Below are 26,971 nucleotides of genomic sequence, written 5' to 3' on the forward strand. Positions count from 1 at the left end.
TCAAATTGTCTTTGAGTATTTGCTTTTGCGGGCTGGGGACTTGAACTTAATAATAAAGTAAAGGTTTACAAAATATGAGCAAATTAAATAGGAGCAGATATAGACAGATTGGCTTCCTAAGCCTGATCTGCTGTTCGCTCAGATCATAACTGATCTGTTTGTGTTTCTATTCAACATTCTTATTTACCTATAGTAACCCTTGATTTCCTCTGCCAAATAAGAATCAAAAATATTCAATAGTTTTGCCACCACTGCCTTCTGAGGCAAGTTCCAAAATTGTGCAACCTTCAGTAAATAACTCCCTTCATCTCTGTCCTGAAGGATGACTTTTAATTTTAAATGGAATCCTAAAATGCAGAAAGAAACCGTTTGACCCATCATGTCTGCACTGACCCTCCGAAGAACATCCTGCCAAGACCCATATCCTCACCCCATCTCTGTAATCCAGCATAGGTTTTTGTTTTAAACTATGGCCAACCCACCTAACCTGCACATGTCACTGGGACAATTTTTAGCATGATTTAACATGATTTCCTTTTTACAAAACCATGCCGACTCTTCCCAATTTCCTTGTATTTTCTAAATGTGTTGCTCTAATCTCTCTAATGATCAATTCTAACATCTCACAACAAATGTCAATTAAACTGGCTTATAGCATCCTGTTTTTTGCCTTCCTTCCTTGAATAGATGAGTTGTTTATGCTACTTTCCTGTCTGATGGATCACTTCCTAATATAGAGTATTTTGAAAAATTAACACCAATGTATCCACTTTTGTATGAGCAACTTCTTCTTTTAAGGTCCAAGGATGAAGTGCATCTGCATCTGGAGATTTGTCATCCACAGCTTCATCAGTTTGCTTAGTACCATTTCCATGGTGATTTGTAATTTTGCTAAATTACTCACGTCCTTCTTCCTCCTGATCAACAGTTATTATTTGAATGATTTTTATATCCTCTAGTGAGGACAGAAGCAAAGTATTTGTTCATTTCATCTGCTATTTCTTTATGTCATTAACTCTCCATTCTGACTCTGTAAAGACCAACACACGTGTTTCCTTTAGAAACCTATAGAAACTCTCGGTATCTGTTTTTACTGTAAGGACTGTGCCTTTTTATTTTTGCGGTCCAGATTTTAAATGCAATGAGAATGGTTTTTAATAACGGGTTTACCAGGATGTCTGTGTAATTTCACGGCAAGAAGTTTGGAATCTAATGTGAAATCTGTGGCTGTGGGTTCCTGCAATGTGCAGATCAGTACCAAAGAGTTGTTTACAAATGAAATTGCTTGGTTCTCTGCTATCTGCCAAAGCTGATTTTCCAGTTGATATGTAGATTAAAGTCACCATGATTATTGCCATCCCTTTCTCATAAGCATCCAGTATTTTTTCTTTGTCTCACATTGTGGTTAGTATTGGGGCCTGCAGACCACTCCCAGTAATGCTGACTTTCCCCTCTTATTTCACATCTCCACCTGAACCCATGTTTCTGAATGAAGGTCATTCCTAACTACTGCCCATATGTTATCGGTGCTGCCCCTCTACCTTTACCTAGCTTCCTATTTTACTTGAATGTCGTACACATGTCCATATTCAGGACCCAATCCTTGTCTTCTTAAATCCCTGTCTCCGCAATGGCTATCAGATCATAGTTATTTATTTCAATGTGTGCTATCAATTTGTTTACTTTTTGAATTCTATGCACGCCAGAGTCTGTTGCTTTATCTTTTTGTTATCTTTATAGCTCTTGTCTTGATTGTTGGTGGATTCCTAGGTTTTCTACCTGTGCCCCTTCTTGCTGTCTTCTGACCCTCATTTCCCATATGAGTATTTTCCTTTCTTACTTTGTTTCTATTCTTGAAATGCTATATCTTTCCACATTGATCGCCTCCCATGATTATTCCATTTTCAACTCTGTCTACTTCTCTGATTATGTGGTACAACCCCCATTCTCCCCACTATGGGTACCAGTGGCCTACGAATGGGAACCCTGGTCTCACACACCAAACTTTGAACCATATATTCATCTCTTTAAATTGAAGTAGCTAAACCCAATTTACTTGAGGTTCAGTTAATAATCCAAAGATTATAACCATTGATGTTCTGCTTTTCGGTTTAGTACTTCATACTCTATGCAGAACCTCTTTCTTAATTGTACCTATGTCATTGACACTTACATGGACCCACGACCATTGGTTCATCCCCTCTCCCTCTGTAAATTCCTTTTCAGCACTGAGCAGAAATCTCAAACACTGGCACTAGGCAGGCAACTTAGCCACCTGGACTCCTGCTCTGCTGCAGAGAATTATGTCAGCCCCCTTCGCTTTACTATCACCTCCTACTACAATATTCCTTTTTGCTTTTGCCACTTGATGGCTTCCTATATGACAGTGCCATGATCAGTTTGCACATCCACCCTGCAACCTTTACTCTCTCATCCAAACAGGTTGAGAGAACCTCAAGCCTATTAGACAATTGCAGAGTCTAACATTATGGCATTCCCATCCTCTGGGTGCCTTTACCTATCTCACGTGCAGTCACACCCTCCTGTCCCTGACCAAATCGGAAGACCTTTCATTTCAGTGTGTTTATCTCCTGATATGAAGAACACCGGTAACTCTCCCCTCCCTGATGCATCACAGTGTCTGTGGTTCATAAACCCTGTGCTGATCCTGCTTGAACTTCAAACACTTACTAGAAATGTATTTGCTGAAAATATGTTGCTGGAAAAGCGCAGCAGGTCAGGCAGCATCCAAGGAGCAGGAGAATTGACGTTTCGGGCATGAGCCCTTCTTCAGGATGTAGAAATGTATTTGCCCTGGATCACCATGATACCCAGAAGTTCCTGCATGCTGTAATCTTGACATATCATCTGAACTGGCATTCATAAGTGAATAGTTAAAACAAAAATCATTGTTGCCTTTTATAAATGTTAACTTTGCCACCAATTTTTCATCCATCTGTTTGGTCTCATTGTGACACAAGACCAGAACTGGTGGGACTTGAACCTGTCCCTCTGGTTCAGAGGTAGGGACACTGCCACTATGCAACAGACCCTATGCCACCAGTTTGTATGCTATGTTAAAATGTAAAATTAGGAAGTATTTTAACCAGTTACCAGAGCCTCATCAAACAGCAAGCTCCTTTATCTGTAGTAGAGCAAGAACCAATTCCAATTAACTCCAATAGATCTATCTCGATCATTCAGTAAATCTGCATTTTGCATCCATGAACATATGAAATTTATGATGGCCTGCTTAGTGACTAGGCAGACAGCAGAATGGGTAGTACACAGTCTTGGTGCAACTAAATTGGTGATTACAAAGTTAAGATATTTCATGTGCGTGTTTAATTTTTCAGATTTTTAAAAATAAAATCAATTTGTTTGCAACCTTTCTCGGACACTAACTATATTTAACTAAAGGATAGATTACAGAGCTATTTGTTTTCAATATTCATTAAGAATGAAAATATCAAAGAATTTCATACAGTTATTAGTTAGGATAATCTGGATTTTATAGTCAATGATAAACAAATGATGCCAGGTACCCATGGATTTGCAACAAACAATTACAGTTCAATCTATGGTTATTAGAGAGGGAATTTTGTTTGAACAAGTGCAGTGTGTCTCCTTAACTGATAAATTCAAAGAATCCTCCCTGAAGTCATAGTTTAAATTGAGAGATATAACTTCAAACCAATGTTAAACCGAGTATAGAAAGCAAAGTAGAAAGAAGCATGGGATTGAGAAAGAGATAATAGGAAGGAAGGAAAAAGAGAATGGAGCGTTTCAGCGTTTCCAGTATTTAATGAAAATGTAGTGATTTTAATGAAGTCAGCCAGGTGGACCTCATAGAATGTGTTTCCTGATTGGACTATATTAACAACCCCAAACAGGTTGACATATAAGAACAGGAGTGTCAGAGGATCTGTTCACTCGGAGATCTGGCTCTGAGGGAACTCAGTGTCAGTGTCTGCCTTGTGTAAATTTAAGGGTGACTTGGTGACGGATACTAGCATCTGGAGTTGTTTCAGAAAGCAGTAACTCCAAATGGCTGATAAAATGGTCACCAATAAAATGGCCACTGACACATTAGGAAATGGGCTGGTGACATCATCATGACACAACCTTCTTCTCCATCGTGTGCACATGGCTTGGAATGTCTGCTTGCTATGCCATGTTTTCCTACGATTGGAAAACGACCCTCCCGCGCACAGTGTAACAGAGAATAGAAACCTGTTAACCTGACCAGAGATCAGTTGCAAATGAACAGTCAAGCTGCCTTCTTTCATTTATTATTTGCAGTATTTGAGATGTGGGATGAACCTTCTGGAAAATCAGATTTTCTTTTCAGCCAAACCAACTTCTTTCTACTGCCAAGCTCTGTCTGTACCTGTGCTCCCCATTGCTCTGTCCTGTAGTGGTGGCTTTTACAATAAACACAGCCTAATTAAAAGTTGAAGGAATGATACTCCACACTTGTACATATTTCAGGATCAGAGAGGTTTTATGGCAATAATTGAGACTTATCGCACTGTTTAAAAATTGAATGGTCATGCCTAACATTTTTTTCTGGTGTAGGACATTATCTTGTGGTTAAGTGGCCCATATTCGTGATCCCTCATAATTTGAATGCTGAATTTCACAATGCATTGGTCTTGAAATGCAACTGCTGATTCAGCAGGACAACTGGGACCAAATTCCTGATATCTGTGCTTCACTATGTATGGATATCAGGCATTCTGTCTGGTTGTTCCTGTAGTAATTGTTAGCACTGCTAACCTTGCTGCAAAATCCAGACTATGCGTCCATTAAATCCCATCTGTTTTTTATGTAAAAGTGGTTGTTGGAGAATTTTCTTTTCATGTGGTTTGGAATCTGTTATCTTTAAACATTGTAAAGACATTTATAACTTGAGTAACATGCAGCCTTAAAACTTTAACTATTCTACCCCAGCATCCATTTTCATTCTTTAGTGGAGTGCTCCATTTTTGCTTCATAATCACATGTTTGTTTGACTTGTTAATTTTTTAAAATTTTAAAGTTTCAGATTATTTGATAATTAGTTGAGAGTGGGCAGTTTTGCTAATATGAACTTTTGCCCATCAAGAACTGTGCTGAAACTACCAAGCTTGTTTCACTAAACAGCAGAAACCAAAGATTAAAATGGTGAACACTCTGGAATTAGAAAATAATTGTTCTAACCCATTCTTCCGACTAATTCTCCCATTGTTGCCACTTTAGGAAATTCAAACTTCAACAATTGCATTTTAACATAGTTCAAAAAAGACTTAAAAATAGGTATCATCCGTAAAATGCTCATTCTGTTTCGATATACTGTGATATTCCATACTCAGATGGTTTTATTTTGTCGTGTACATTTGCAATTGTTAATGGATTGTTCAAAAGCTTTTCAGCTGTAATATTTAATTGGTGGTTCGTACTGACTAATGATAGCTCATTTTTCATTTTTCAGGTGAAACTTGTCAAATATATTAGTAAGCAGTTACAGTGCAAACACAAGGTACCACCCAGTGAGAGAACATCCGAGCTTGAGAGATATCCCCGACTAAGTGACTGGTTCCGGACCATAAACCTAAGAAAAGAAATAATACAAGTAAGTTTATTTTTTCTCATCTGTTTATATTACGTGGAAAACAATGTAATGTCTTGTGTTATAGTACTGGTCTGATAAATTGCTTGGCCAAGTTGAAATGCTTACTTACATTGCCATATTGATGATGATTAATTAATGCAGAAGAATCCTAACGAAGCTGGCATTAGAGGGTTGTTGTATTTGACACAATAGTTCTTCCTTCCTTATTGCATTTCCAAACAATTTCATAGTTCAATTTGCTTCACTCAAATTAATATTGTTTGTATTTGGTAGTCGTAACTTATTGATTTAACACTGAATCACATCATTCCGTGTCACATTAGGCAAGATATCAGCATGATTTTCTATTGACATTGTGTGTGGTGTTTATAAGTTTGGACTTGCCTAAAAACAAAAAGTGCTTTAATAGCTACTTAGATGATGGGGACGTGTTAGCTGTTGCCATAGGATTGTTAGATTTTTATAAAGTTCCTTTTTTTTTGGAAGATTTGTGTTTATATTGAATTCTTCACAACCTCAGTATCTCAAACCTTTTAACACACAGTAAAGTATGTTTGAATTGTAGTCACTGCTACATTGTAGGAAACATACTATTGAATTAGTACACAAGAAAGGTCCCAGACAAAACAATGTGATCATCAACCGACAATCTGTTTTCATGGTGCTAGTTGTTAGCAAGACCATTGGAGAGGCTTCCACTGCTTTTCCTTGTAAAATATGACCAAAGAATCTTTACTGTCCACCTTAGAAGACAGATGAGCCTTGGAATAATGTCTCACCTGAAAGGTAGCAAGTCCAATGAAACACACGCATACTGCATTGCAATGTCAGCCTCCACTCTTGTGCTCAAGTTACAAACTTGAGACCACAACCTTCTCTCAAAAGTGATAGTACCACTCATTGAGCTGTGGCTGACAGTTTAAGATTTAACTTTAATTTTGGTGTGATCTTAGTCACTCCTATTCTGTTCCAGGCTGTTGATGTTTTTTTTTATTAGATTACTTAGATTAGATTACTTTATTGTAATGAAATCCTCATATCTTGTTCCCTATTTACCCTGTGATAAGTTATTATATTAGATTAGATTACTTACAATGTGGAAACAGGCCCTTCGGCCCAACAAGTCCACACCGCCCCGCCGAAGCGCAACCCACCCATACCCCTACATTTACCCCTTACCAAACACTGTGGGCAATTTAGTATGGCCAATTCACCTGACCTGCATATCTTTGGACTGTGGGAGGAAACCGGAGCACCCGGAGGAAACCCACGCAGACACGGGGAGAACATGCAAACTCCACACAGTCAGTCGCCTGAGGCGGGAATTGAACCCGGGTCTCTGGCACTGTGAGGCAGCAGTGCTAACCACTGTGCCACCATGCCGTTAAATCTAAACCAAAGACTGGTATCAATATTTAAGCAACAAGTCACTGCTTCCGTCTTGTTTACAGCAGTTGCAAGTTATGATTAGATCAAATGCTTTGATGTGCATTCAGTCAGCCTAAGTGACATTCAAGTACTGAAGAGTGTCTGAATAAAATACTCATTTGCAGACATCTAAATTTCCTGTATATGTCCTAAGTATGTAATGATATGCTGTTCACAATAATCTAATTGCTTCCTTCATATTTTTGTAACTGTTTTGTTTTCTCTCCCTTTTTTTTAAAGGGGAAGGTGGGAAGAGTGAATGAGTTGATAGGCAGCAAGAACTTGAACTTTCTTTGCTGCCTAGCGGTGTCCTTCATTGCTTCATTTGTGATGATTTAAAAACAGTTTTGAACCTAAATATTGAGTACTAGTTGGGGTATTTGAACATGTAGGACATGATAGTTGAAATGAGCTATGTAGCATCTGTAAAGTGCATTTTCAGCAAATGTCACTTGGGGTTAGAATTGTACTAACTAGCGCAAGGTTAGATTTGTGCATCAAACTGACCACAACATTTTTTTTCATGTCTACTGCTAAAGCCACAAATTTTAGCGTTTGTACATTAAGACATGAGCAAAGTGGATAGTCTGGTTGAAACTTTTTCTCTCATCCAGATAAACTTTATTAGTTCACTGGAATCTGTAAGTTTGTTCTGACATCCTAAGTTTGCCATCAGTCATAATGTTTGATGTGAGCTGTAAATCATCTGAAATGGAAAGTCTGTGTTTATGCGAAGATGGTGCAGTGTGATAGTAATATGACTGCTGATGCAAGCTTTTAATAATGAATCACTTGGAACAGTTCTGCTATGGGATGACCCAACTCTCTGTGACCTGTGATTACTGAGAATTAAAATGTATAATTTTTAACTCTGGAGAATGTGCGCAAAATTAGGATGAGCTTATCTAAGTGCAGCATCAAAAGAATTAATAACTAGCTCACCCACTATGACACTGTTCACTATTTGCCACTTGGTTCTGATTAATGACTGTGAGAAGTGTGTTTAACCTGGCCTGTCCCTTTAATGCTACTGCGCAGGTAATCTCTCTGGGTTGATGGTTTAAAGAGGCACGCCTTGAGGTTAATTAGAGGTTAATAGTTGTGGGAAGTTTCTGTTGATTATGTACTGCCCATAAATCACTGCCTTCTGCAATTGAGGAACTTACATTATTAAGGTCAGTAAAAGCATCAGGAAGTGACTGCCTTCTTTCCATACTTTTGACCCATTTACGTGGTATGGCACTACGCACTAAAGGTTATATGTTATATATGTTTAATAGAGTTTGTGAATGATTTAGGTTTCTGTTTTGTGGCTATATAATTAAAGCGAAGTTTTGCATTTATTTATGTTACTCATTAACTCCATCATAACTCCATCATTATAGATACACCTGTGTGTATCTATAATTTGTATATTTCCCTTTTTATTTTATGAAGTCTGCTCATAGTAGCTTGATGTGTGGGGTAGAAAATCTGAGCTGCTGTTAATTTAAAACTTGAACAGGAAGTCCGGTTCTGCAAGATGGGATTGAAAACTCTGGAGTTACCGGCATTCCTTTTCAGCAACCTGCAAGAACGATCATGTTCATGCTTTTCTCCACTTGTGACTTTTATTTGCTTTTTGTAATTTCTAGCTTTCTACTCTCCCTTGATTCCAGACTGCACAAGCAGAAAATATGTTTTTGAACTTTTGGCAATTTAATAGACTAGTGTATATTTGTGCTACATTCTACTTCAAATCATTTTGTGCACATGTTCCCCTTTCACAAAAAGGAACAATGTAGGAAATAAATTCCTTTTTTTTAGCTAGTCTTCCTTCTAGGAACAGAGCTAAGCTATTTAGCATATTTTGAGCCTGTTCTGCATTAGGTTGAGAATAGTATAGTACTCCATTTTAAACACTTCAGTTGTGAATTGTAAGACATGGATTGAGCTGTGTGGTTTGACATCCTGTCATTTTAAAATTTGTTTTTGGCAGAATGCAGAATGAAAAACAAGTGATTATTGGAATGATCAGATGTATCGAAGAAATGCGCATAGCTAATGAGCTTGCGATGGATACAAAGTTCACTCGAGCTAGGTGCATCATTTGTGATTTTGAATAAAAACATGAAAGTTTTTTTTGCTGTATTTCAAATGCATTTGTCCTCCTGCTTCAGTGGCAGTCAGTAGTTTTGCATTTGATTCCAAAGATTGCGAGTGTAGCAGTGTCGAAGCTAAGCTGTGATGGTGAGATGTGAGCACAGAATCAAGGGTGTCTCTTTGAGCTGTGCCACTAGATGCCATATTTTGGTTGAGACCTTAAACCATGACTCTGTTTGCTCTTCCAGGTTGCTGTAAAAATTGCCAGGCCCAATTTCAAAGAACATGAATTTTCTCCAGATATCTTGACAAACATGTATCTGTTGAACATTGGTAAAGTTGATAATCTGGTCATTTATCATGTTGCATTTTGTGGGGTCTTGAAGCAGCACTTTTTCTTACATTAGAATAGGAATTACACTTCAGAAGGACTTCAGTGATTTTTATTTTAAAGAATGAGGCTCTGAATGGCGCTGTAGTTACAACTACAAGCAACATACTGTGATGCTGGAAATCTGAAATAAGAATAGTACTGGAGAAGCTCTACAGGTCTGGAAACATCTGCGGACAGTTAATGTTTTGAATTCAGTATGACTCCAAGGGGAGAGTCTTTTTGAACTCACTGTTAGTGCTATGTAAATAGAGTCATAGTGATGTACAGCATGGAAACAGACCCTTTGGTCCAGTCATCTTTGCCGACCAGATACCCTAACCTAATCAAGTCCATTTGCCAGCACTTGGCCCATATCCTTCTAAACCTTTTCTATTCATATACCCATCCAGATGCCTATAAAATGCTGGAATTGTATTAGCCTTCACCACTTCTCTGGCAGCTTATTCCATACACACCACCCTCTGCATGAAAACGTTGCCCCTTAGGTCCCTTTTATAACTTTCCCCTCTCACCCTAAACATATGCCCTCTAGTTCTGGACTCCCCCACCCCAGGGAAAATACTTTGTCTGTTTTATCTTGTACACGTCCCTCATGATTTTATAAACCTCTTTAAGGTAACCCCACAGCCTCCAATGCTCCAGGGAAAACAGCCCCAACCTATTCCGCCTCTCCCTATAGCTCAAATCCTCCAACCCTGGCAATATCCTTGTAAATCTTTTCTAAACCCTTTCAAGTTTCACAACATCCTTCCGATAGGAAGGAGACCAAAATTGCATGCAATATTCTAAAAGTGGCCGAACCAACATCCTGTACAGCCGCAACACGACCTCCCAACTTCTGTACTCACCAATAAAGGGAAGCATACCAAGCGCTGCCTTCACTATCCTATCTACCTGCTATTCCACTTTCAAGGAGGTATGAACCTGTGCTCCAAGGTCTCTTTGTTCAGCAACATTCCCTAGGACCTTACCATTAAGTGTTTAAGTTAGAATTGAATCAATTTGTTTTTCCCGAATCAAGAAAATGACCTTTGCCAGAAGACTAAAAGCTAGCACAATTAGAAATTTGTATTGACAGCTTGCACATTTACCCTGTCATTCAAATACCAGATTACTGATACCTTAATTCTATACCTCACCAGTGAATATGTTTTGGATGTAGTCACACAAGTAGATAACAATTAAATTCTATTTAATTAGCTGCTTGGGAATCCGACATGAGTTTCTAGCCTTTGTATTCCTGATTAAAGGAGGGGAGAGATTTGATTCTAGTGAGGAATATTATAGCATAAATATGGACAGTTTGATTTCATTAAGTCTTGTGTAGGTATTTATCTTCACTTGTACTCTAATCAAACTTCACCTGTCTGCCCATATTACGCTCTCAGAAGTAATCTTATAATTCTGCTTTAAAATAACCCATGTCTAGATGTTTTTAAATCCAACTACTGAAATTAAAATGCAATTAAGGAATAAATCTGGAAATAAAGGCTAGCCCCATGGTGGCAATGAAACTATTGTTGATTATTGTAAAAATCATTTAAAGTTCATTTAAAGTCAAAAATCTGCCATTCTTAGCTGCCCTGCCTTTACTGTGGATCTGGAGTCTTATAAACGTGTTTGACTTTAAATGTCCCCTGAAATTGTCTAGTAAGCCATACACATGTACCAAATAATTACAGAAAAGCTAGAATGTGGTGGTTTAAGAAGGTGATTCACCACAAACACCACTTCAAGGACGTTTAGGAATGGGCATCAAATATTGTCTTAGCCAGTGATGCCCACATCCCATAAAAAACTTTTTAAAATAATCCATTATGTTTTCTTTGTGCCTTCTTGTATTAAGATCTTGCTTTAAACTGTATCTACTAAGTTTTCTTCCTGTCCTTTTGTATTCATTCCAAAAGGTTGATGAAATCTTATTTTCCTGTTTGGAAATCTGTGTACCACATGTTCATCCAAGTATTTGGAGATTTTCTGCTGTAATCAGTTATGTGTTTAGCATGAAAGAATCCCAAACACCAAAGTTGGTGTGTATTCCACAGCTGGTGAGTGTGGTAACCCCTATATTTGATATCCCAAATATTTATACCAAGACATCCTGAGAGCCAATATTGATGTCTGAGTGGACCCTGCTAAATGTGGAGGGAGGAACAATCCTAGCTGGATTGAAATGGAGAAATCTCTGAAAGCAGGCAGTTTCTGCATTTGAGAAGAGTTTGATGTTTGCAGGACAGTTGAGCATGTCTTCACCCACCCTTTCTCTTTATTTCCTCCCATCCTCCTTCAAAATTCTGTCACATCTCACATCAGTATCTGTTTTTTATCTGTGTTAAGTTTGAGAATTTATTAGTGTCATCTCTTTTTTCAAATAATCTTTATTAACTCTTCTTTGGATAGGTCTGATAATTTATGGGTTAAAAAAAGATTGGACAAAGTGCTTCTGACATAGCTCATTCTCCATACAAATTGTATGAGTCATTTAGATGTATAGCATGGAAACAGACCCTTCCATCCAACTTGTCCATGCCAACCAGATATCCTAAAGTAATCTAGTCCCATTTGCCAGCACTTGGCCCATATCCGTCTAAACCCTCCCTATTCATATATCCATCCAGATGCCTTTTAAATGTAGTAATTGTATCAGCCTCCACCATTTCCTCTGGCAGCTGATTCCTGATGAAGGGCTTTTGCCCGAAACATCAATTTTCATGCTTCTTGGATGCTGCCTGACCTGCTGTACTTTTCCAGCATCATTCTAATCATCATTGACTTTGGTTCCACCCATCCAGAGTAAGCTATCTGAGACCAGCCTGCTTAAACACAAAGCTTGAATATACATAAAGAATGGTCACTTCAGCAAGGTGTGGGATGTTGTTAAAGTGTGGCTCAGCATGAATCAGACTCTTGTGAAATAGAGTGAGGAAAATTACTGTAACTATTTCCTATTTGAGAGGAATTCTTGCTTTATATAGTGACTTATCACATTTTAAAGCTCCAAGCTATCTTCGAAGACTGAAAGTGCGTTTTGAAGTATATTTATTGGAGTCATACTTAACAGCTAAGTTGCACCCAGGAGCCATTTATCATTACCATGATGGTGGAACATTTGAAGCACTTCAGTGTTACCCTCAAGGCCTCACTGGTGAAGTGCAGCATTCCCACAGACACCTGGGAATCTCTGGCCCAAGACCATCTAAAGTGGAAGAGGATCATCTGGAAAGATATTGTGCACCTCGAGATTTGCCGTCAGGAAAAAGCGGAAGCCAGGCCAAAACAGTTTAAGGAGTGAGCTGCCGCACAATGCCCCACCCACCCCTTCCTGCAACCACCTTCTGCCCCAAGTGTAAAAGAGCCTGCATAAGTAGCATTCGTCTGTACAGCCACCTACAGACTCACCGTGAGAATGGGAGAGAATCATCCTCGTCTATGAGGGACCACCAATTCATGAATGAACCCAAGAGTGAAAATTAAAAGCAAAAGTGGTGAATAGCCAGTTTAAAAATGTATCTATGGTGTTAGTTGAGTGAGGGAAAAAAAGCTAGAATTTTAGTTACCACTCAACGGAATAGTATTAAGCTCTTTTCTATCATTCTTTCCTTTGGTTAAGCATTTCAATCAAAACTATACGCTACAGTCCAGCTCACCCACTTGGTTATATTCCCTGGGGTATTTGTGTAAATCTGCAATGCAGTACCAAGGTCGCCTGAGTAACTATTTGTACTAATGCTATTTCAATCATTTACCAAAATGAGTTGGTGCTGTGAAGAATAACTTGACTAGTTTGTAGTCCATGTGTACTATTTCCTTACAAATATGCAATTATGTCTAAGTCGCCAACGGCAATAGTTGCAATCCTTTTGAGATGGAGAAATAGTTACTTTGGCAAGGGAAAATTTATATATAAAATGATTGATCTTGGAACCATGACAGTGTCAGTTGGGCAAATGGAAAGCTTTTTGAGAATGTCCAGCAAAAATGTCACAGACTGGTTCCTGAAATTTTGGATGAGTTATTTCTTAAGTTTAAGTGTGCAGTATAAATGTAGAGTGGGGCATAATTATCATGCATATCCTGTTGCTGAGAGGGTTTATTTTAAGTTAGAAGTGGGCATCACTCTTAATTTATAAACATGTGCTGACTCTTCCAATATGAAGAGCCAGTCTATTTTTACACCATGACTTTTCTTGATTGAAATTGGAAAAACGGTGGTTTTCAAGTCACTGCAGTGGCTTGTCTTTCAATGACCTGCCCATTTTGTTTCATTTATCATGTGTCACTGACCTTGGAGTCTTTGAAATTAAATGCAGTTGTAGCAGTCAGCCTTTCTTTTTAAGTGTGTAGCTAAGATCGTAGATTATGGTTGATGTTCCAACATCCTGGAATATAGATGAAAAGGATATTATTGATGACAAAACTTTGAGACTCTTCCTCATTGTATGTTGATAGTTAGGCCACTCTACCCATTGAGCATGCTCTGCCATTCTATATGTTCAAGGCTGATTGAACACTTCAGTACCTTTTATTCGGCCTATCCCATTACTTTTATGTCACTGGTAATCAAAAATCTCTCCATCTCTACCTTAAACATAATCAAGGGTTGAGCCTGTACAGTACTGAGTGGTAGAGAATTCCAAAGGTGTACAGCCCTCTGGGAGTAAAATAATTTATCTTCATTTCAGAGCTAAAGTGTCATCTCCCCTTATTTTAAACTGGTATCCTCCACTTTTGGAACATCTGCAACTATCTTGTCGTCCTTTTTTAAGTATTTGATACGTTTCAGTTAGATCACCTCTCATTCTTCAAAACTCAAGAATACAGGCCTAGTTTGCCCATTCTGTCTCTTCATAGGACTCTTGCCATCCCAGGAACAAGTCTGGTGAGCATTTATACATGGGTATACATGTTGTTACTGAAGGGTGGGACTCACAGATTGGATATTCAACTGAAAGTGTTTATCTTGAAATTTATAAAGGATGCTCCTAATGCCTTGGCATGTTTCATAATGCCAAAGCCTATTATGTAAATGTGAGTTGATGTTTGGAGGTTCAGTGACATGAAATTGTTTGTTTCTGTGCAATTTGATCAACATGTATTTTAGTGCAGTCATGCTTTAGCTTTCTTAGAGAAGAATATTTTGGCACCTAGAATATCTGATTAGATTTTGTAATATAGACTTCCTAGAACAGGACAAAAAAATTCCATTTCCTTCTTCTTGAGTTCTTTGTGATTGGACTCACTCTCTGCCGCTTCTCCTTGACCTTTTGCCTTAGTTACACTCTTTCTTGAAGTGTGACTAGATAACTAATGTCAGTCCTTGAAATCGTCATTTGGCTCTTAGGTTTTTTCTGGAATATTTTGGAGTGAGTAATGCACCCATATGGGAAACACACCATCTCTATATTCAACAGTCCACCCCTGACCACCCCCACCTTCCCAACTACTGCAGTTTAAATTTTAGAAATTGTGTTTTTGTAGCTTGGTTCCAAGTAGGATGATACGCCTCCCCTTTCCAGTTTCTATATTTAATATTTAGGTTTGATTTCTGGTGTGCACAACTGAAAGGAATGAACAATTTTATTCTTTCCACCACTCTTGTGCTACGTGGCAAATGGTACTGTTGATTACTAAGAATGTGTCACCCAAAAGCCAAAGCAACTTGTATTGTGCAGTTAAAATTAACAGTGACCAAAGACATTTCATTGGAGTATTTATAAAGAAAACTGGGAAATTGAATCTCAAATGGAGATACTGTAAAAGATCAAATGAATGAAAACTTCTTTTGAAGAGGTAGGTTTTAATTGGTCTTTTAAAGTGCCAAAGTGAGGTGGAGTGCTGAAGGTAGGGTCTTCAAGTATCCACAGCATAGGCGACTGTAGGTCTGGCCACCAATGGTAAGGTGATTGAAATTTAGTTTACTCAGTCGAAGGATTTTGGATTGGGGGGGTGGGGGCAAGACCATGGAGAGATTTGAAAATCAAGAATGCTGCATTTGAGGTTGTGATTAACTGGAAACTACTGTAGGTCGAGGAACACAAGAATGATGTGGGAGGGGATCTCATATAAGTTCAGATGTTACATCTTATGGAATAAAGGGAGAACTCTCCATTTGGATACAGAACTGGCTCAAAAGTAGAAGACAGACGGTGGTGGTGGAGGGTTGTTTTTCAGACTGGAGGCCTGTAACCAGTGGAGTGCCACAAGGATCGGTGCTGTGTCCACTACTTTTTTCATTTATATAAATTATTTGGATGTGAGCATAAGGTATAGTTAGTAAGTTTGCTGATGACACCAAAATTGCAGGTGTAGTGGACAGCAACGAAGGTTACCTCCGATTACAACGGAATTTTGATTAGGTGGGCCAATGGGCTGAGAAGTGACAGATGGAGTTTAATTCAGATAAATGCGAGGTGCTGCATTTTGGGAAAGCAAATCTTAGCAGGACATATGCACTTAATGGTAAGGTCCTAGTGAGTGTTGCTGAACAAAGAGACCTTGGAGTGCAGGTACATTGCTCCTTGAAAGTGGAGTCGCAGGTAGATAGGATAGTGAAGAAGGTATTTGGTAGGTTTTTCCTTTATTGGTCAGAGTATTGAGTACAGGAGCTGGGAGGTCATGTTGTGGCTGTGCAGGACATTGGCTAGGCCACTGTTGGAATATTACGTGCAATTCTGGTCTCCTTCCTATCGGGAAGATGTTGTGAAACTGGAAAGGGTTTGGAAAAGATTTACAAGGATGTTGCCAGGGTTGGAGAATTTGAGCTATTGGGAGAGATTGAATTGGCTAGGGCTGTTTTCCCTGGAGCGTCAGCAGCTGAGGGGTGACCTTATAGAGGTTTATAAAGTCATGAGGGAAATGGATAGGATAAATAGACAAAGTCTTTTCCCTGGGGTGAGTGAGTCCAGAACTCGAGGGCATAGGCATAGGTGAGAGGGGAAAGATATAAAAGAGATCTAAGAGGCAACCTTTTCATGCAGAGAGTGGTACATGTATGGAATGAGCTGCCAGAGGAAGTGGTGGAGGCTAGTACAATGCAACATTTAAAAGGCATCTGGATGGGTATATGAATAGGAAGGGTTTGGAGGGATATGGGCCGGGTGCTGACAGGGGGGACTGGATATCTGGTCAGCATGGACGGGTTGGACCGAAGGGTCTGTTTCCATGCTGTACATCTCTATGAATCTATGTACGCTGCAGTTTTGGATGATTGCGAGGTAGAATGTGGGAGATCAGCTCAGGAGTGCATAGGAATGGTGGCAGTGTTTTTGAAATCTGTATTTGAGGTAGCAATGCTTTAGTGGGTCTCTGACATGTTGGTCTTCCCCTGTTGGGGATTTTACCATCTGCTGGAATGTTTGACTTTGGGACATCAAGGAATAGGCAGAGTGCATTTTCAGAATTAAACTGATGAATGAAAGTCTCCTCTTGTTAATGTTTTTCCGTGTTGGCTTGAGATGAAAGCCAAAATTGCTACCATGCAGAAAACAGTAGGTGGGAGTCTACCCATATACTGGTTTAAAGCATTACTTTAAAGCCTCCTATGGAGAAATGTTGTGAACAATGTAACCATGGATCCGCTGTGTGGCTTGAAAGTGAGTCCTTGTGAACCTTTTATAGTCAGAAGCTGAAAAAGCAGCAGAACATTGTTAGCTTCATTCAGCTGTGCCTCAAAAAAGACTGTGGACCTGAAGATTGGAAAAGCACAGGAGTGTTTCTGGCTCAGTGAAGCTGGTAGATGGTGCAAAGAAATGTCAGTGAGTGGTAGTGTTAGGCTCACAGCAACTAGAGAGCTGGCGTCATGCTGATATTTGGGTGTTGGGAAATTAATGCAGTAGGACACCATCTTGGGAGAAGATGTTGAGCAGCTGGGAGGCAAGCAGCCATTATTGCTGTGCTATAAATTGGATCAATTGTTGTGGGAGATCAGAATTTAGATCCTTAAAAGAGGAACTGCAACTTCAAGACCACCTTTTGTAAAACGGAGTTGATGGATTCTCAGTGACCACTGATATCTGGGTGGTGGTTGAAACATTTGAGAGACCTGCCTTTGTTGCTTCTGTCATTTAATGCAGTGTTTGTGGCATGTTTGACCACTTGTTAATTCATGTTTACTTCATATTAATTTCTGATATTAAGAGTATAAAATAGATTGTCTTGATTATTTACATTGTTCTTGTGTAGCAATAATTCTTCTGTTTGTTTTAAAACTGCAGAAACATGAGGCTTTTTAAAGAAAAACATTTTCCCTTGTTCAGTCGTCTTGATCTCTGTTTCTCATTCGGTCAACCAACAAATGCACTGTCAAGCATGATATGATGGACTGTATTGGGAGTGACTGCTCTGTATGATTTTTCTCTGTCCTGTAAGTCAGGTGAGACTGATGTTACTTGCTGCCATCTGAGTTGCTGCCTGAGAGTAAACCCAACAGATCTGGAACCTGCTGGTTTGAGTGACTTCATTGTGCATTGAGGAATATTTTTAATTCAATGGGACATCTGCCACTTTATCCTGGACCAGCTATCGCTACTTTTTGGATGCATGCTGGCACCTATTGTGCCAAATCGTTTACTGAAAACTAAATAGCACAATGATTATACGACTGTATGTGAAAAATTGTTGCTTGTTACCTGTAATCTGGTGCTTGAGGCAAGAGATATAATAATGATCATGCAAAAAAATTCAGCTACAGCACATTCAATTGCAGAATATGCAGTGCTAGAGTAACGTACCTTGGGCCTAGTCTCAGTGGAGCAAGTGTTCTTTCATTAGAGTGACACTACTTCACAAATAAAACATTTTTCTGGTATATGAATGTCGTTGGCAATTAAACTATTTTTCAACATGTTTGCGCTGTAACTTTCATGTCAGTTTGTTCTCCATTTCCCAATGGTTGATGCACAATACACTTGTAGCCGGTAGGGACTTCAATACAAATAGTTAGTCTTCTCAAAACAGATAGACACTCTTGAAATGTTGAATCTTAGAACCTGTATTTCTGATGATGATGGAAGTCAGCTTACATTTTCAATATCTATTTGAGTTTGTCAGGAGATGTGCAAAAGTGAAGAATCAAGGATGGTTGATTTTTTTCCCCCCTTTCATCTTGCAGTGATGTAATGCATCTGCTGCCGTGCTTCTGTGCACAAAGTGGCTTGGATCGGGGATTAAGCAGAATTTACATCTGACTCTATTGTGTGAAACAAATTCAGGCAATTTCTGATAGTTCCCTTTGGGTCTGGTTATACACAACTATTAAATTGCTGTTTTTTAATCATTTTAAGGTCACCTTTTTTTTAATGGAGCTGCAGCTTGCCGTTTCATGTTTTAATTTTATTATTGAAGAGAACTTTCCAGGCAGTTCCGTAGGTTGCTGCTCCTTTCTGTTTTCACTGTCACAGCAGTTAAGTCGAGGACTTGCCTGACCCATTACCACTTCCTGTTTTCTTTTCAATGCTTCAAGCAGATGGTGTTTTCACACTGTAGAAATTGCAGTTTGGAAGAAAAAGATCAGTTACTGACAGTGAGGAGTGCATCAGACAGGGAACAGCTAGAATCTTTTGTGAAATTTGCATCAAACACTGGCTTTATGTCTAAGTAATCATATTAAAGCCAAGCTTGAAAGGATCGTGTCGAGTGATTTATTTTTAAGCTGCTACATATGTTTAGCACGGTTTGTGCAAGCTTAGAAAGCCTCATAGTTTCTACCAATTTACTTTCATTTGTCGTGTGTCATGGGGACATGGCAATAGGTCTGAGTCTGTCTGAGCCCCTTAAACCAAGCTTGTCATTCGCTTGAAATTTTAATCTCTTGATTATTTGCTTTTGTGTAGATTGCGCGCACACTCTAATCTTAGATCTCAATCACTTAAATTAATAATATTGTTAGCATTAACATTTAACAGAGCTACTTGCTTCAAGTGTAGCATTTAGCATTTGTATGAAGAGGAAGCTTCCCATTTATTAGCATTCTATTTTCTCCTTGAAAGCTGAGCCTGAAGTGTAGCCTCACTAACAATTTATTTTTCAGCATGTTTATTTTCTATTTTCTATTTTCTACATTTCAATGTTTAAGTTTAAGTATGGCAGGAAAATTAAGTGTCTTGTTCCCCCCCCCCCCTCCTCAGAAAGAAGCCATCTCCATTTGTGATCTGAATGCCTTGACTATTTGACAACGTTTAAATATTGCAACATTTCTTCTTGTGCTGGGTCAATTCTAAATTTGTCATTAAGGTGTTTGGATATAAGACAATCATCATAATTACACTACATTACTAGGCAAGTGGTAAAGATGTTTGCACTCATTATTCAACGTTTTCATCTTGTTCTTTTCCCCCAAATGATTACTTGAGCCAATAAAATATTTAACAATAATCCAAGCAAAAGTTTATTTAAATATTAACTTTTGAGTGCATCCTCAATGGATTTAGGAGGCTCTTACTTTGTTCACAGTGCAAAACATAGTTCAAGTTGTTCCTTGTTTAAATTGAAATGATTAAAATTTCCCAAAATTATACATTGAGGAACTAAACCCAATGGCTTGTAGGATTTTGTTGAAAGAAGATAGCTTCTCTAGCTACATTTCTAGAACTAGCTGACTGTTAAACAACTACACAGGATATTGTCTATTGACTACTTTGCATAGATCTTGTAGACAACACAACTGTTGCTTTGTAAAGGAGTGAGAATTTTTAAAATGGACTTAAAAGCTTTCAGCACAACCCCTGATGACTAGATGCTAATGTATGCTTGTAAAGCTAATAACACTAATAATTTCCAAATTTGAAATAATGCATTGTTATCATTCAGACTTGATGTGCACCCTGCATGAGTTTTGATGTTGGAACAAGTTACTGTAGGATACAGGGACATGGTACACGAATGTGAACTTTGCAAATTTGTTTAAATGAATTGATGTGAAACTTTCTTGGCTGTTATCTGTGGATGGAATTTTTTTGGCTTTTTTTGGATGCTTTTCTTTTGTGCATGTTTACTGTATATCAGTTGGAAATCAGTCTGGGTGTTGATTATTGTAGTACTAATTATATTAACTGTTACTAGTACAGTGCAGCTATTTGTATTTGTATTTTAGATTGAAGTAACCAAGCTATTTTACTTGATCAGTTTCAATATTTCAATATTACAAATTATTAAATAAATACAGAACTTGTAATGTGAGTATGCATATGCTTCCATATGTGGAACAGAGAGGCAGTAAAAGTGAAAAGATATGTCTTATATGGGCACCATGGTCTTTCATAGGATGTACAGCACAACAGATAATTTAGCCCTAACTATCCAGGTTGGGGTTTATGCTCCAGCTAAGCCCTTTCCATCTTTTCTCATTTAAATCAGCCAATGTAACCCTCGATTCCCTCCTTCCTTATATGCTTCCCTAATTTCTGCTTAGATACACCTAAGCTGTTTGTTTCTACCACTTTCTGTGGTCATGAGTTTTGTATTAACACCATTCTTCTTCTTCATAAAGAAATTTCTTGAGGCAAGCTGGAGACAGTTCATGTGTCAGCCGAGAGCGATGTAAATCTTGAAGAACTGACTTAAAATTTGGTTTTCAGGCCTTATTTGAAGGCATGATTTTTATGCTGTGTCTTACTGTGTTTTTAAATAATCATTGCATTGATTAACTGTAACTACTTTTATTATAAAGCAAAATTGTATTCTCCCTTTTTAACAATATTCTTTTCATGTACTAATTTTGAGGAGCCTCTCGTTTCATTTAAGAATACAATTTTTTACATTAGGTACCTTCTCCTCTCTGGAGCTTTCTGTAGGTAACCTCCAGGATGTTTTTTATCCCATTGGTATTTCTCAGATCTGGTTAATTTTATCCACATTATATCCATGTAATGGTAATGATTTAGCTGGCTTCCACCATATGTCCTCCAGGTTTTGTGAGTTTCAAAGACCAGTGACAGCTGTGAAATGCAACATTAACTTGAGTAACTTGACACTTGAGTTCAAGATTTCGAGGCTTGAGTTTGTGGTGTTCAATGGACAGGAAAGCATGGCCGTATGTGTAAAAGTACTAAATATCTGACAAAGCAGCTCAGAGTTGTTACTAATTATTGCCCTTTTAGAGTGATGCAAGTGCTTGTGGTTGCATAAGATGAACCTTTTGTATCAACTATTTTGTGTAGTTTGTCTCTTGAATTCAAAGTGCCACCAGCCTGAATTCACATGCAACTTGTGTGGTTCTGATTTGCATTGAAGTAAAAGTATAGATGTGGAATATTATTTGGTAGTTTCTTCATTTGGGTACTATTCTGTTGTTTATGGCTTTCCCAGGGCCATTACACTTGGTGTGTTTTAACATTTACTGTTCTTTTCAACATCCTGGAAGGCTATGGCCAATAACTGAGTAAGGTACTCTACATGATCATGATCCTGGAATAGACTGGTATTTTTATTGTTGTCATATCAGACAATGTCGCCAAATTATGTCATGATCTGGAAGGGAACAGTAATTTTTGTATTTAAACTAGAGAAAAGGTGACATTCAACGGAATTATTGAGAGAATAAAGCAGTGTCTAACATGGTGTGTATCGCTTTTTCACTCTTTCTTTTTCCCCCACTCACTCTCTTTCTCCGTCTCTTTTCTTCCTCTCTTTCCTCCTTTCTCCCCTCCCCCCAGTCTTGTACAAGAAAAGGCATGGTTGGAGGATAAATTTATCTTCATGATGGATTCATTGGGCAAGAAATCATTATTGTTAAAAACCAAAAGAACTGCCAATGCTGTTAATCAGAAATAAAGACAGAAGTTAGTGGACAGCAGGTCTACGAGTATCTGTGGAGAGAAATCACCGTTAACGTTTCGGATCACATGCTGTACATCTCTATGACTCTTCCTTAGAACTGTTGAGCTTTTCCAGCAATTTATTTTTTTAATCATTATTGTTAAGGTTGACAAGGACGTCTACTCCATCCCTTTTCATGAATGAAAGATTTAAAATTCCTATTCTTTTTCTTTTGTTCCCCCCTTGCATTACAGGGGATTGTCTTTGCCTCTGTCTCTGTCTCTAGTGAAATTTACTTCTGATCAAAATGTCAGTTTTTTTTCCTCCATCTCTACCTCCTCCATTTTTAATATAAAACTCCTTCTAAATTTGCATCCCTCAAATCCCTCTGTGGCCTCCTCTCACCCATTCCTATTGCTGTTCTGCTCCAGCCCCATTGCTCTCATGTTTGCATTCCTTCAATTCTGACCCCCTGTGTATTGTACCACCATTGTTTGTGCTTTCAGTTGCCTCGGTCCCAAGCTCTGGAATTTTCTCCCTCCACTTCTCAATCTCTCCATTGAAACATTGTGTGAAACTTATCTCTGACCATGTTTATGGTCAGCTGGCCTGTTTATCTGACTCTCGTTTATAACTTTGTTTCCTAATGCTTCTAGGCACTATGTAACTGACTGCTGCAATGCGTACCCATATGCAGTCATCTTATTTTGTGTATCAGCCTGCTCAGCCACCCTTTCCTTGCTGTAACATTTGGAATATGAGTCTTTTGCTGTACATTGCCATTTTCAGATTGGGAGAATATAATGATTGGGGACTTAGAGTTGAGTTGCCAGATAGGTATTGAAAGAAAGTGTTATGCTGTGCAATGTTTGACAGAGATTTGAGAAGACTAGCCCAAGTTTTTGCGGCAGGGGAAGATGTGATATTGGAATGAATTGGGCAGATCCTGATCCTTTTCTAAAGGAAGGCTGTTACTAAACTTGAGGGTGCAGGAAAGATTTACACGGTGGTTGCCAGGTTTGGAGGGTTTGAGCTATAGGGAGAGGCTGAATAGGCTGGGGTTGTTTTCACATGGCTGAGGGGTGAGCTTGTGGAGGTTTATAAAATCATGGGGAGCACGGATAGGGTGAAAAGCCAAGGTCTTTTTCGTAGGATGGGGAAGTCACAATTAGAGGGTGTATGTTTAATGTGAGAGAGGAAAGATATAAAAGGGACCTGGTGGGTATGAGCTCATGCAGAGGATGGTGCATGTATGGAATGAGCTGCCAAAAGAAGTGGTGGATGCGGGTACAATTACAACATTTAAAAGGCATCTGGATGAGTACGTAAAGAGCAAGGGTTTAGAAGGATATGGGCCAAATGCTGGCAAATGGGACTAAGTCAGATTAAGATGTCTGGCCAGCATGAATGAGTTGGACTGTCTGTGTTCTAAGTCTGAGGTCAGTTGAGTGGATGCAAAGTTAAATGGAGTATTTTTGGTGTTCTGGCAGATTGGAGTTTTGGAAGCCTTTTTACTTTGAATTGATTTTGGAGTTGCTGATCTTGTCAGTGCTGTATTTGTGGCCTAACTTTAGTTGCCTAAGATAATTTGTGATGAGCTTTCTTGAGCTGTGGTAGTTTTGTGCCAAATCACTCCATTACCTAACTGAATTAGTTAGCAGAATGCTGCAACTTGGGATTTATGGGGAGACTGGACTGGCTGAAGACTTCCTTGTGTGGTCTGGGATGGTACTGAGCATGTTGCTCTGCTGCTGGGCTACATACAGTCAAATGAAACAAAGAATAATGGAATACGAACTAAAATAGAAATTGGTGGAGAAACACAGCAGATCTGGCTGCATCTGTGGAGAAAGAAACCGAGTTAATGCTTCGTGTCCAGTTACCCAGCTTCAGTTCTGGAGAAGGTAACTGGACCCAAAACATTAATTCTGCTTTCTCCGATGCTGCAAGAACGCAGACTTTCTCCAGTTTTCTGCTTTTGTTTTAGTACGAAGAGTATTCAACATTTTGCTGAAAAACATTTAATTCCACTGATTTGCAGAGCAACTGTAGCTGGGAGCAGTCCTAATTCTGTAATCTCACTGTAGTGTGAACAATGACAAAAACTTTAACTAAACATTTAGTAATTTTCAGCAGTCAGGAGACCATATTGGAAATGTTATTCCCATGTAGATTTTGGGTTTTATTGCTGAAACTGAATAGTACTTTGTTACCCATGGAATTGACTCTCTCATTGTAGAATAGAATGTTTTCAATTTCGTTATACTGTGAAGTACAAAGTGATCTGTGTATGTTGATGATCATGAACCAGACTGCAAAATTTAAGATCTACCTAGGCACCAGGGACCATTTTTAAAAACAAAAAAAAGGATGAAATATAAGGTCCAGGGAACTTTTAGCAAAATAAAACTACAAGATTATGCAGGTTTGAACAAACAACAACAAACTTTATAACACATCACTAGTGCACTGAAATAATTGACAGTATATCTAAATTCTTCTGTTCTTACGTCCAGAATTAACATATAGTAAATATGAATAATGGACTCATTGAAATGTGCATATCCAATAGCAAATGTGATCAAAACAAATCCTAAATTTCTCAGCAATTCTCAGACATTAATATCAGATCACCAAATCTCAATACTTCACAATGCTTCACTTTCGCTGATCTGGCCTTAATACTCTCAAATCTGCTGCTCCATCATTAACTGCCACAGCTACTGCTGTTAACCCATTCCTGGCTGTATGCTCTCCTGAACTCTCAACTCTGGAAACTGCAGTCCGCTACGCATTTACAACTCCAATCTTTCACTGGTAGTTAGCTTCACTAAGCCAGAACTACCCTGGGCTTTTCCTTGATCTCGCTTTGTTGTGTGAGGCCAATGTTACTTGTTGCTTTTCAATCTCCTGCTCTTAGCTGGACTGAAAATTAAAGGCTGATTTGGCTTCTTCTGAATCCCCACAGCTCCCAAGGGTTGTGTTCTTGTTCTCTCTTGCTGTCTTTTTCTCTACATTAGTCTCCTGCCCTAACCCCTTTTGAATTCATCTTCAGTGACCCTGGAACTGTCCTGAGTAACCTATTGAAAATCTTGCAACTAGCCCTGGTCCCGCTGGCTGTCTTCTTATTTGTCAGCAGAATTTCACAACATTTAATTATTTTGGAACGCTTTGTAAAAGTACTTTTGGAACTGAGTGCTACCTATATTATGATCTCAAAGAATGCTGACATTCTGTAGTATGAAGAATGCTTTATTTAAAAACGCATTAATCACAGTATGCTTACATGAATCAAGGAATGGGCCTCATACACAGCAAGGAAAATTTAAAGGAATAGTCCAACATCAGGAGACTCTGTTCATGATTAAGGTTGCTGTGTTTGGCTAGTCAATTTAAACAGCCAGAGATGTGGAGAACCATTGAATGGGTTTTTTCAAGTTCGTCTAGGAAAACCTGCAGAATTTATTTAAAATCTACGCATGGAAATTGAAGTGTTTGGTATGTGGAAATATTAGACTCCATTGTACTTGCAAGTAATCTTTGAGCTCTTTGTAAAGGTTTCTATAATTGTGACTGCATCATTGGCTGCAGTCTAACTCCCAAAGTCTTTGCACAAGCATGAGCCTTAAAAACAGTGAGCTGCAGAACGTCTGTTAGCTGGTGGATCATGTAGAGTGAGGTCATTGAACAGTTTTCTTTCTTTAAACTCCTGTCACTTTTAGATTGTGTACTTTTCTATGCTTATCTGACGTTTAGCAATACTACTACTGCTGGCAGTGAAATGATAGGTTTCATGTTGCAGTTTGACATGGAAATCTACTTCCTGCAATCCCCTCCTTTAAACATTTGGGACAAGCCATGTGCTTCACATCAATTCCTGCATTTTCTAGCCCTGGTACATTTCTCAACACGATAGAAAGTTTCAAAGCTCTTTTATTGCTTTATTGATCACAGTTTGATTTGGCTGGTTTAGCTATTTCCTATTGAGTAAAACTGATCTAAATAACTGAGAAAACGGTTGCTGTTTATAGGCCTGTGATTTAAGATGTAGATATTACAATGCTGTGTCACAGCTGAATTGTTTAACATGAGAAAGCATAAATATAGCTGATTTCAATTAAATGCTACTGTAATATAAATTGAAACATTGTGAATTCTGTTTTTAATGTTTGTACTTTTGTCTTCAGGAGGTCTCAGGTGATCTGACACTAGACATTTTGCTGAATATGTCCGATACGAAGGTTTGTGAAGTCATGAAGAGGTATGGAGCTAACCCTGAGGAATGCTGTCGGCTAAATGCTGCCCTCTCCTGTTTAAGAAGCATAAATGATTCAGGTAATTGTTACCATTCAGCTCTTGCAATGATGTAATTGGTGTAGTCTGAGAGTGTGCCACAATATCTTAAACTTTGAGAGGTTACTGAACAGCTTTTTGTTCAGGATGGGTTATGTAAAAAAAAAGTACATGTTGTGAGGTACTTTAAGATTCTAAACTAATTTTTTTTATAGTTCAGTATGCATCTTGTTTAAAGTTAGAGATTGTGTTTTATTGTTGTAGTGACTGTTGATACTGTTGGAATTTGTTTGGTAATTTTCTCTGGCGAATACTCATGTTGGTATTTTACATCAGGAAATTAAAGGCGCCATGAGTCACAACCATGACATTCACCATGACTCAGAGCATCTCCGCTCTGGTGCAAA

At 38.5% G+C, this 26,971-nt stretch overlaps 1 protein-coding gene across 14 annotated transcripts in view; it reads left to right on the forward strand.

The window, feature by feature from the left end:
- ksr1a (kinase suppressor of ras 1a) overlaps window positions 1-26,971 on the forward strand; it is a 223,682-nt gene that overhangs the window by 139,640 nt on the left and 57,071 nt on the right. For 13 of the 14 annotated variants that reach the window (XR_006315782.2, XM_087977272.1, XM_087977273.1 and 10 more), the window contains 2 exons: window positions 5,474-5,614; window positions 26,459-26,606. Coding sequence is in view for 13 of the 14 variants with exons in the window: in XM_087977272.1 (XP_087833398.1) it covers window positions 5,474-5,614; window positions 26,459-26,606 (289 nt within the window). In the remaining variant the exon portion in view is untranslated. Of the gene's footprint in view, window positions 1-5,473; window positions 5,615-17,867; window positions 17,890-26,458; window positions 26,607-26,971 lie in introns of those variants that run through there. The other variant, XM_087977279.1, reaches the window with a different exon arrangement.

Source organism: Chiloscyllium plagiosum, unplaced genomic scaffold (genome assembly GCF_037043375.1).
Source record: "Chiloscyllium plagiosum isolate Xiang-an unplaced genomic scaffold, Cpla_swu_hap1 HiC_scaffold_31, whole genome shotgun sequence".
Classification (NCBI taxonomy): domain Eukaryota; kingdom Metazoa; phylum Chordata; class Chondrichthyes; order Orectolobiformes; family Hemiscylliidae; genus Chiloscyllium; species Chiloscyllium plagiosum.